The sequence below is a fragment of the Neopsephotus bourkii genome, unplaced genomic scaffold (assembly GCF_033783945.1).
Source record: "Neopsephotus bourkii isolate Nb327-2 ecotype Australia unplaced genomic scaffold, CSIRO-AGI_Nbou_v1 NB_244, whole genome shotgun sequence".
Classification (NCBI taxonomy): domain Eukaryota; kingdom Metazoa; phylum Chordata; class Aves; order Psittaciformes; family Psittacidae; genus Neopsephotus; species Neopsephotus bourkii.
Window position 1 is genome coordinate 884,235 of NW_026900754.1, and position 12,002 is coordinate 896,236.

Here is a 12,002-nt window from a genome sequence, read left to right on the forward strand (position 1 = left end):
GCTTTATAAAGTGCTGTGGCTTTCCCTTCAGCCTTTGTATTACTGGAAGGTTAATTAGGATCTCTGCTCTAGCTGCAGGGACTTAGCCAAAAAAAAAAAAAAACCTTTATCTTTACAATTTCACCTCTGACAAAATTAAATTGATCTGTGTGCTCAGAAGTTGGTGGGCAAGGATACAGACTGGTTTGCAGTATTGGGTTTTTTACTTTTTTTTAAAGAAGAAAACAGGTCTAGTGTGATCATGTTATCAATCATAAGCTGAGTTTCAAGTGTGATAACACTATAGTATTAACAACACAGATGGTCTCCTGCTTAGCGTCAGCTTCCTACCAGTGTACCACAGGCAGTGCTGGGACAGAGTCAGCAGTCATTGGCATGAAGTGCTGATCAAAAACTAACCAATAACTGAAACCCAAGACAGATTTTGAATTGCGAATCTTTTTGGAACTTCACCATTATCAAATATGATGTATCTTGGACACTCCACTGCGACAGTTGCTCCAAGCAATTCATTCTCAGCTCTGGGACAGATCTAAATCTGTGCCTCTTCTCCCAGCTCCTGGACAAATGCCTCCTTCCACGCCAGCACAGATCTGCAGGCAGGGAACATGAATACATGCAGGCCCCAAGACAAGATGTTTTCTCATTCTTATTCCTGCCGAAAGCACAAGAGCTGAACTAATCAGAGCCCTGAGCCCTGGGTCACAGCCAGGGCATCCACGCCAGGGACCTCAGCTCTTTCTCACCTGCTGACAGGGACAAAGCAGGGCTGAGGGGTCTGAGCTCATTAAGGCAGAGTTTTCATGGGAAGTTCAGCCTGCATTAAGCTAGAGGGGTTTTTTGTTGTTGTTCTAACAGTGTGTTAGACTGAGCAATTTTCAACAGGGCTTGCTCTTTCCCCTCCCAACTCACCACCCTGCGGGCAGCATTAGGAAGAAAGGAAACAAAGACACAGGCATAGAAATGACAGTAAGTTATTAACCAGAACTGCTATTATGAAAGTTAACATCTCCCATCACCATTCCCCTTCTGCTAAGTGCAGCAGCAGACCACAGCTGCCTCACCCTATGCAGATGTTCATACTTACACAGGAAAAAATGATTACTTAATAGCATTCCTTATACCAGGATTCTTTAGCTCTTAGTCATTCCTTGATTTGAGATAGAAACACTAGACTACACATCTCTGCTTCAATTAAGAGTCAAACAACATCTGTTATCACACTCACTAAAGCCAGAAAGACTCAACATATTTGTAAATGCCAAGTAAGACAAACCTATCTCTAACAGCATCATCTTGGGAAAAGGCTAAACATGTAATTCATCTGTGCTGAATAGCTGCTATCCCCTTTTCCAGGCATAAATACTCTCTCTTAATAGATACATAACACTAGTCATTAGAGACAAAGGCTGACAACCTGAAAACGGGTGCATTAAAGGCCCCATAGTACCATTCTTGCTGGCCTTGAAGTTCTTGAAGTGTCTACAAGGCAAAACACACAGCAGAATACACCCTTTCAAAGCTCTGTGACAGAGCGTACATCCACCATCAGTCATTTTACAAAGCACCTGGCAGTTTTTAAGCACTGAGTCACAACCAGCCATTTCATCTTCATATGATTATGCAACATTTTAGGGGCTTGAGTGGTTTTCATGTTTTGTTTGGATTTTTGTTTGGTTGGTTTTGGTTTCTTTTAATAAAAGGTGAGAATTCTTCCCCAAATACTTGGTGCTGTATACTTTCAAATAGTTATAGTGGAAGAATAAACAAAGTGAGAAAGTACAACATCTACATTACAAAAAGTCCCATTCTATAACCCATGCAACAGCCTTTCATCTCTCCTCAGCATCAGCCAGCCAGCATCACACCTGAGAGAAAGTCTACGCTAACAGAGCTGATGCTTTGTTTTTAAGCACAGAATTTTTTGTAATTTTAAATTCATGTCAGAGTATTGCAATGCATAAACCAAACAAGAATACCCAGTGGGAATACTGATAAAAAAATACCATTGTGCGAATAACTGACTAATCAGCAAATCTGCCCCTCCCTCAACAATGAAAGGCCAAATATTTACTCAATTGTGTATTTCATTCTTTGCTCAAATACTTTGTAGTTTGAATCTGAAATATAAAGCCCAGTTCTCTTTCCTAAGCATCTCACGGGAAACCAGAGGGCCCAGCAGAAGGTATTTACACCATTTGACTGGATTCATCTCAGCAGCAACCTGGAAAAAAAAGAGGAGGATAGGCTCCTAGGGATTTGGACCTCCAGGTAGTCTGCATGCCAGCAAGAACCTGGGCTCCAGAACCCGCCAGACATCTAAAGTCAGTGTAAGCAATACCTATTTCAACCATGAAAGCAGTATCCTCTCCCAGCAGGTTCCAGCTGCATCCCAAACATCAGTCAGTCCACAGCAAACTGCTTGACCCATTGGATCAATACTTCATTGAGACATTCCCAGTTCAGTGAGCGCTTGGTTTCATTGTTCGATTACAAAGACCTCAGTCTCTTGTCTTTCTGCGACAAGAGACTGAAGGCACTTCTTACATCTGGACAGCCCCGTGTAAGGAGCATCCATGGTGACGCTTGCTTTTTCTTTGAAATTACAGTTATTGCTAACACAGGTAACACTGCATTACATCACATGCCAACCAGTTTGTACATGAAAATAGCTATGCATGGAAATGAGCATAGGTTTATTTAGATGGTAAGGGGAAAATGCAAATTTATACAAATAATTTCAGTCACCCACGAAAAGCAGCAGCCCCTACACACCCATGACAGTTAAGCTTCATTTTTTTTCCTTTCCTTCTAATCCTGTAATTGTTTACACAGAATGGTGTTTCAGATTAAGCCCCCTTACCCTTCCACATGTTAGTATTTAACATGACAAGAGATACCAAGAAGGGGCTGGACCAAGGATTCTTCTAGTTTTCATGCTCTGCAACCTACAACTCACACCCCTTCAAAGCATGATTTGACTCCATTTGATATAAAGCTTGTTTGGGGTTTTCCTTATTTTTATTTCTTAATTGCTACTAAGTCCCAGAATTATTACTGCAATTTGATGAATAACATGACTATAAAGCAAAGCCAAGTTCATGCTCCAAGCGGAAGCAGGGGAGCTCACACTTCAAGATTGCCATATTTTTAAATTGCCTCTGAACGCAAGAACTGCTGACATTTTTGTATGAAATTGTGATGGTTGTTCTTTTGCAAGAGAACTTTTCTCTACAGGTCCACCAAAACCAGACCTCTCCTCCCAATCCTATATTCTACTAAGTGTTATTTTTTATACTATCACTCAAAGCAGGTCACTGAGATCTAGCAAAGTCCTTCAACTAGCTCTACATGGAGTATGTATTAACAAGGGAATACTCTTTCCCTTTCACTCTTTCAGCATCTGTTTGGATGGTTTGATATTATTTTTCATGGATTGATTGGGTTGGTGGAGAAAGGAGGAAGAAGCAAAACCTCACACCTTGAAGGAGCATGGCTTCATGTTTTCAACCAGGCACCTTCATCAAGCCTAGGACACCCTAATGAGAAAGACGAGAAAGCTCTCAGCTAAGATATAATGATCTGAGCTGAGTAAAACTATCTTTGACTCCAAGCAAGGAGCATGAATTGTTTATATTTTCATACTGGTAGTGTAATAGAAGCTTCTGCCATCCATGCCAGCATCTGACACCTCAGCAGTCTGTCACACATTAGTCATCTCCCCAGTATGTGCCTTTTATTGTGATGACCCATCATCCTTTCTTCCCTAATTACTTTTGAGATTATCAGTATGGCTAATGCGACCAAAATACCACAGTAAAGGACTACTGCTTCCACACTGAAATTTGCTATTCAAACAAATTTTGTTTGAAAGCTTTCCCACCATACATATTTTATTTACAATTTTCTGGTGAACAGGTAGATACTTAAGTAATAATAATAATAAGTTATTTACACTCACAGACTTTATGTAGGTTCACATACTGACTGCTACATTCAGTTCCTCTCCATGTGCACAAGAGATGGCTGAACAATCTACTTGTAATCTTCCTCCCACATACGTAAGCAGTCCGACATGACCTCGGATAGCACCAGCCAAACACCATAGCATCAACTGGACCAAAGTGGGTTCCCCCCCTCCCATCCCCCCGCCCTTCATTCACATTTCTCGTTGACTCCAACCCTCATTGCAACAGATCAGCAACTGCAGCACGGAGCAGCGTGCCAGCCACATATCCAGCATCAGCACACGCCAAGGCTTTGCGGGCTGTACACTTGCCAGCAAGTTTCAGGGACGAGCTGGCATTAAGGACAACTTGATTAGTGTATGACTAGGAGGTGAAAGAAGGCAGCCAAGAGAGCCCTGAAACCCTCGTCCTGCCGGCTTGCATTCATCTCAGCCTCTCCTGAAGCAGCTTATTTTCGAGGTATTCCTATGGCAAGCTCCAGGCTAGCATAGGAATGCTGTGGGCAGGGTGTCAGGGTGCTGGCACAGCTCCTGCAGCACTGGGAAATCTCTTTGGCAAGGACAGAAAGTCTTCAGGGGCAAACAGCTGAGCAAAGAAATCAATACTACAGTCATAAACTGCCACAAGCAATTCTGACATACTCAGTTTCTGCTCTTCCGTTTTCAGAGGGGTGGGTATCTCCTTCCCCAAGACACTACCATCCTCCAGCACTGTTAGGACCACTGTAGAGGTGGACATCAACACAGGAGCATCTCTCTGCTGGCAACAGGGACCTTCCCCTCCAGCGTAGGCTCAAATCACCCTATCTCCTCACACTCCCTACTAACACCCAGTCGCAATGATCCTGACCTGGCACTGCCATACTCTTCAAGACATGGACATGTCTGCCTTTTAGTGCTCTTTGCCTGAGGCAGGTAGCTGTAGTCCCAGGGACCAGGGCTCTCGCCAGTCACTGCACCACTGCACCACCAGGATGGAAGCAGCGACTTCAGACTGATGCGCAGGAACAAGATTAGGGTTGGATTTAGGTCATTCTTGTAAAGGACAGCAGCAGCTCAGCCTGCCAGCGCTTTCATTACAACTGCTACTTACACTGTGTTAAGGAAAAAGGCTACCTACTGCAATATTAACAGGCCGGTTACCAGGATTTTCACTGAGAAAACAACCCTTATGTGGTCACACCTTCTTTGGTGCTACCACAACAGATGCTGACAGTGAAACTGCCTCCAAGAGCGAAAGAGGGTTTAGTCTTTCTAATTGGAAATTAAAACAGCAGCTTACCTGGCAAAAAAAGTACAAGAAATGCTCTTTGGTTTTGCATTACTGAGTCTGTGTTATTGATAGGAATAATGATGTTTTCCAACCCAATCAATACCTTTTCAAAGGAATACAGTAAAAAAAACCAAACTTAGATGAAGGCAAATTTATAACAGAATTGTCACACCAGGGCTGGGGGAGCATTTACACTCAGTGTCTCTCTGGCATATATAGAGAATGAAAGCACTATTACTAAAGCATAATAACGCATCACAGCCATTAGCAATTCCACAAATATTCTGTTATCCAAATAGGCAAGAGAGGTACACCTTATTAAAGGTAATTGTAACTGGAGATCATACTTGTCAATGATATTGACAATTCTTTACAGAAAGCACTGTTTCCTTTGGCTGCAGAAATCCTCCTCTTTAATGTATAATTCAGAAATCTGTAAAAAAAAAACATAATCTGTGTGCTATTACAATGCAATTCTATTTTTCCCCAGTAGCAAGAAAAACCCCAACCAACCAAAATCCCCCATGTTTAAGAATAAACCATTACAGCAGCTATCCATGTTACCACTTTTAAAGATGCTGAAAAGAGCAGACAGAAAACATTGTTTCTATTATTTCCATTTCAGCGTTGAGTTGAGGTTGCACTTAAGCAGGGATTACCTCCATGCTGTCTTTAACCAGAAACGCAACACTTAACACAGACTAAGTGTTTTTACATGAACAAAATATTAACCCAGGTTAGATTTTTATCAAACAGGTTTCCTAAATGTATAGCCACTGTTTTCTTGTTTATTATGACAATTTACAACAGTTACTTCCATAAGCCAGCTACTCCATCCAGTCCTTTATCCACAAGACTTGCTTATTCTAGCCATGAATTCAGAAGATTGAGTGGTGCATTTGAGTGCTGCTTCTCAAGGGGAGCAGGAGAAATACTTGAGTTCCATCCCTCTCACAAGCCCTATAACGATCAGAAATCCTCAGCAGTCTACTGCAACTGCTTCTGAGGGGCAAGTTAAGTCTCGTGAAGCTGTACAAGTATAAGCCATATTCTCTACTTGTACCACTCTTATCTGCATCCAGGTTACTTAACCTGGGTAATGCCTAAAACAGTGCTTTATGCAACACTGGACTGTACTTAAAAAATGAAAAGCAAAACTCCTGTAGTCACTTTTCATTTACGACAACTAAGTTATGAACAGGAACCGCAACTGCTTAGAAATTCCTTTGTCAAGGGACATTTCTCAGTCTATTTCCAGTTAACTAGGAAAAAACCCAATCACTTGCTTTCAGAAAAGCCACCTACACAAGAAGTTGTATCTCTGTAGTAATGCCACCAGACACTGCAGGGTGACTCGGCACGAAGGAAGCGAGATGGGGAAGTGCACAGGCTGCGGGGAGACTCTGCAAGGCGCGAGCACACAGGTGCCAAGAGCACACAAGGACAAAAAAAAGTCTTTCAGCTTTCTAAAAATAAGAGCCTTCTAGATAAGAGGCACAGTTAGCCAGACTGCAGCATGCCCTGTTTGGCTTTCAACACTATGAACTGAAGTTACGTTTCACTGGGGGAAAATTAATACCCGATACCTGCATATTGGTAGGGAAACAGCATGAGGCAGGAGTAGTGTTTATTTTCCCCAAGATGCTCAGCATTTCCAATGAGCACGGCCAGTGCACACTCTCAGCTTTACTCATCATAAAGGAATAGAAGTAAAAGAAAAAATAAATTTGATCTTAAAAGTAGAGTAATGAAGCTCTCTACAGTTTTAAAGAATACATTGAACCAGGACAGTAAGATAGGGGAACTTATTATTATATTATGCAATGGTTAAAACTAGACAATACAAAATATGTTACTAGACAAGATAATGGAATGTCTCGTCACTGTAAAGAGAGTCAAAAAATCAGCTATAAACCTTTTCATTTCACACAGCAAGAGAGCTACCACAACTCAACCAACATGCAAGTTCTGAGATGCAGAAGGCACCATCCAACATGGTCCTTCAGGCTGCAGTTCACGTGCCAGCTCTTCTCTCCCCTTCCAAACACTCATCCCCTCTCCTTCCAAACCGCTCCAGCAACAGCATCCTCAATGGAGCACAGAACAGACCTTCCACTTGGGAACAGAACTCCCACCGGTAATTCTCTCTATACTTTACTCCAGAGCACTAAATTATTTCCCCAATAAAAGATACTTAATTTTCTTCTTAATTGAGTCATATATATTCTGGATTTTGCTAAATTGTCGTTTGTGGCACTCTGTAACAAGAACCTATAAAATTTAACATGCTCTCAGAGCAAAATGTAAAATCTACTACAGCCAGAAAAATCTCATACCTTGCACATACACTGATAAAGTTCATATAGTATGAAAAAATATTTAATAGAAACAATTTAATGAACAATTAGGTCTTTTTGTTTAAGGCAGTGTTACATATAACGAGTTCATTTAAGCTCACGCAATTCCAAGACTGATACCGTCTCAAAATGGCTTCACCTGGAAGAAGTAGTCATGAAGCTGAAAGTGAACTGAAAGGTATTTTCCATCAGCCCTGAATATGAGAGACAAGCTCCCTTCATCCTATGTTAGTGGAGTTCAACAGGGCACAAAACCCAATACTGAAATTTTCATGCTTTTCAAGATACTTCACATCAAAACCCCCATTTTTCTTTACTGACCTCTCTAGCTATTAAGTGCTTACAGGAGAGAGGAAAGGAAACTACCTCGCTAGAGAGACTTTTTTTCTTCCATCCTTGACTGACAGCTTTTTGATGGTTCCACAAGTATTTTGACAGTATTACAGTCCATATGCTACTTTGCTGTGTGCTTGTATGCACTACCAAGTTGAACAATTAGGTAAATAGCTTTTTACTTTTCAAAACTAATTAATTTTAAACCCCAAAATGAGCCCATTTGAGAAGCCAGCTGTGGAGCAATTTCCTATTAAAAACCAATGGTGGAAAATCCTCATCTACCAAATTTATTTTAAGTGCTGAGCATCCACAGGAACAAGGAACTATATATAAAGCAAGTCACTCTTCCCTAAAGGCATGTCAAGACCTAATGCAACTTCAAAACCTTGGTTTTATTTCGGTTTGTAAATAGACCTAACATCTCCACAATAAGTATTAAAAACGCCCTGTCTCCAAGAGCATCACTGAAACAGTTCCCTTCAAGCCTGACACAGTAGATGACTTTTTTTTGCTGTGGGTTTGTTTGATTTTGTTTTTACTGCAGAGGGTTTGCATGGAAAGAGGTTTTGTGTTTAAGCCATCAGGCATGGAAAGCCTTCACAAGGGGTGGCTCCTGCACTGTTCCCAGCATAGGGAGGGCGCAGGTCAGGGAGCTCCAGATGACATCAGAGCTGACTCACCAGCAGCTCCTTAGCACGCCGCGCACCCCAGCGAGGTGCCTGTGCCCCAGCTCATCACCAATGAGTCCATCTGGAAGCTGGAAATCCCTTGAGGATATTGTAACTTGTGCTTCTCTGTTCACAGGAGAGGCCCTGCAGAAGAGCTCCTCTCATGCTCCTCTGCTCAGCCCTGGCACAGCTCCATTAGGTCAGACCTGGCTTAAGCAAGGCACTGTGTGTATGCCAGCTGCTAAGGGATTCACACGTGTGGAGATAAGCAGGTTCTTGATTACTTTTTTGCTAAATCGGGTATGATTTGTGCAATGGCTTAAGTCACAGCAACTCTGCATTGATGCTGTGACTTACCTCGACAAATTCTTTAAGCATGAGAAGAGCATGATGTAAAACTATCACAGCTACATAACTTAATACTGAAAGAGTAGGATGATTTCTTTCTGCAAAACATTGTAAGAGCACCTTTAGAAAGAAATAGCATTAATTTCTGTGTTTCCTGTGATACAATAGACTTTCTGGTTCCTCAAGCATCTTCCTCCCCACCTATTCTGGTAATGAATTCAATTGTAGTAACTTGGGTTTTGAAACCTGTAACACAGATTTCTAGAAGGGATCTCGCTACTGCCTGCCTACAGTGGCATTAATACTCCCCTCAGCTACATCTAAAACCAGAGTTAATTTTTCCATGGCTGCATTATATTTGTGGCTCACAGCACTCCCTGTTCCTCTCTAACATTTCCAACTGCTGTGCTCCCAGCTGATAGCAGAAAACTCTTGTCATGAGTCCCTAAAAATATAACATTGCTCAGTGGCAATATTAAGTCCCATCATATTTCTGTTATTCCACTTCTTCCTCTATCATATCCCAACCCTCCTAGGTACTGAGAGTGCCTCCCAAATTTGCACTATCAACAGTTATTGTGTGCTCAGGCCATACTGCTGGACCTTGCGTATTTTAAACCAGTTAAAGACATTTCTGCTAGAGAGGAAGGAATAAAAAGAACCCCACTTTCTTCCAAAATAACTACTTCTGGTAATTTCTCTTTGAAATTATTCAGAGTTGTGTTCTATTTGATAAATAGGAGTATCCCAGATGTGCCAAAATGCCTTTCCTTTAATGAAAAATGAAGAGGGAGACTTCCTTTAGCTTTGAAATCTTTTTAGTGTTGCTGGAGCAGTTCAGCTAAACCTACTGAATGACCACAAAAGATGAGTGCTGCATCCAAGCAGGAGCCCACCACATTCTGGCTGTCCTTGAGCAGCACTCTCTGAGAACACACCAGCACATCTTGCTGGGAAATAGCAAAAGCCAAGTTTGAAAGTCTGGGTACTCATGAGGGAAGGCACAGCCTGCCAGCCAGCACTGCTTTAAAAATAGTTTATTTTCAGATAGAAGACTTCGAGATGACTCAAAGTTTAAGTAGCTGAAACCCCACTAGGTCATATTATGCAAACCAAACACTGTATGCCATCAGCTGAGAGATGGCTCACGAGGCAGGAGTTTCCCACTAAAAGCAGCAAAACTGAAAACATACAATTGCAGTCACAAATACATGCGTAACAGCAGAGATTAAAGCACGTTTGGCTAATGCTTCAACTTGGACATCTGTGGGCTACCTCTAGTGTGTGCTCTTTTACAGGTGACAAACATATGAACTTCAGCCAGAGTACACTGATCATTGATACAGATCATCAAGTCTTTCTCTCACACAACCAGGAGGCAAGGTGTTTCCTGATGCAACAGAAGCAGAGACCCTGTCGGGATCTCACCCCCAGAGGTGCCCACCGTGACAGCAACGCTGCTTTCAGCTTCAGCCACATTCACCCATTTGCCTGCAGTGCGAGCGCATAGGAATGGCAAACTGTAAGCATTTACATGCTTTCAGACTCCTAACTCAAGGAGGAAACGTTCAGCTCCGATGCATTCAGCCCCATTATTAAGCTTACAGACAATCTAGTTCTCTGTGTAAAATCACGACTTAAACAGCTCCTTTTATATAAACAAAAGTGACATTTAGGAAGAAATACTGCCTTATACCAACATAATCAGCTCACATCCAGTCACGAACCCTCCAAAACTAAACATTTTGGCTAATGTGTTAGATCCCATAGTAATAATTTTGTTCTTAGATTCTGTAACATTTTCAGGGGTGGAGGAAGAAGGAAAGATGCAGGAAGACTATTTTCTGAACAGACATAAGATGTGAATAAAGAAGCGTAATTAAAGATGTGATTCTCTTATTTTATTCAGTTCTTCCCATATCCCACATCCTATTCTCCGCCTTTTCCAGCGCAAACAGGGAAGACTATCCATCCGCCCCAGCAGAAACCTCGGTCACTCGGCTCCTTCCAATCTCGTAACCCCGGGTACCCTTCTCCCCCCCCGTCGTAGCCCACCGCGGGGAGCTCCCTTTCCTCTTCCACCATTAGGGACCAGGGCCAACGGCGGGTCGCGGGGCCCTGCCTGCGGGGAGGGCGCATCCCGGCGGCCGCCTGACCGGCAAACGCTGCCCTTCGGGGGATGCTCCCCCGGCCACTCGGCGGGCGCTTCATCCTTCAAAGTTGCTCTCCCCCCGCGGCTCCTGCCGGCTCGGAGACCCCCTCGCCCCTCCGCGGGAGGCGCCAGATATTTTGAGGCAACGGATCCCCAAAGCCCGCCGGGCCGTGGCCAGCCGCAGCGGTGCGGGTGCGGACGAGGCCTCCGCGCGGCGCCGGGCCGGGCCCCGCCGCTACTGCTCACCTGCCAGCTCGTCGGGCTCCAGCCCGCTCTCCGCGTCGATGCCGCACAGCACGAAGTAGTGGGCGAAGCGGCAAGGAGCCGCGCCGGGCCCCGGGGCGCCGCTCCCGCTCATCCCGCCGGCGGCGGCGGCTCCCTGCGGCAGCGCGGCTCTGCTTGGTGGGGACGCGCCCGGGTGGCCGGTCACGGCGCGCCGCCCCCCATCCCCGGCGGGGGCGCGCAGGCCGCAGCTGGCGGGCACCGAGCAGCAGCTCCGTCGGCGACGGGAGGACAACGAGCAGCCCCGCTGTCAGCTGAACGGGGCGGGGGGAACGGGCGGAGCTGCGCTGCCGGCCCGCCCCCCGCGGGGTATTTAAACCCCGGGCGGTCGCAGCGGTTCTTTCTTCTCCCGTTGCGGGGCCTTAGCGGAAGGTTTGCGGCCCTTGTCTGCGCTTTGGGTGTGAGGGATGCGGGAGAGCTCCGTGAGGCTTTGCGGCACGTTGTGGTTTTGTTCTTTTTGCACAGTTCTCGGGTTATGTGATTCAAGCTTACTGCCTCCTTCCTCCGCCCCCCGCAGGTGGGAGTAGGGGAGGTTGGCTTTTATCTGAATATGAAAGGAAATCATAGAATCAGCTAGGTTGGAAAAGACTTCTAAGATCATCAAGTCCAACCCTTACCC

The 12,002-nt window shown here is 44.3% G+C and overlaps 1 protein-coding gene across 6 annotated transcripts in view; it reads right to left on the bottom strand.

The window, feature by feature from the left end:
- Positions 1-11,527, bottom strand: part of DENND5B (DENN domain containing 5B) — a 113,848-nt gene extending 102,321 nt beyond the window's left edge. For 4 of the 6 annotated variants that reach the window (XM_061345835.1, XM_061345836.1, XM_061345837.1 and 1 more), the window contains exon 1: positions 11,348-11,527. In XM_061345835.1, the coding sequence (XP_061201819.1) occupies positions 11,348-11,459 (112 nt within the window). In that variant the 5' untranslated portion in view covers positions 11,460-11,527. The remainder of the gene's footprint in view (positions 1-11,347) is intronic. The other 2 variants (XM_061345839.1, XM_061345838.1) reach the window with 1 other exon arrangement.
- Between the last annotated feature and the right edge of the window lie 475 nt (positions 11,528-12,002).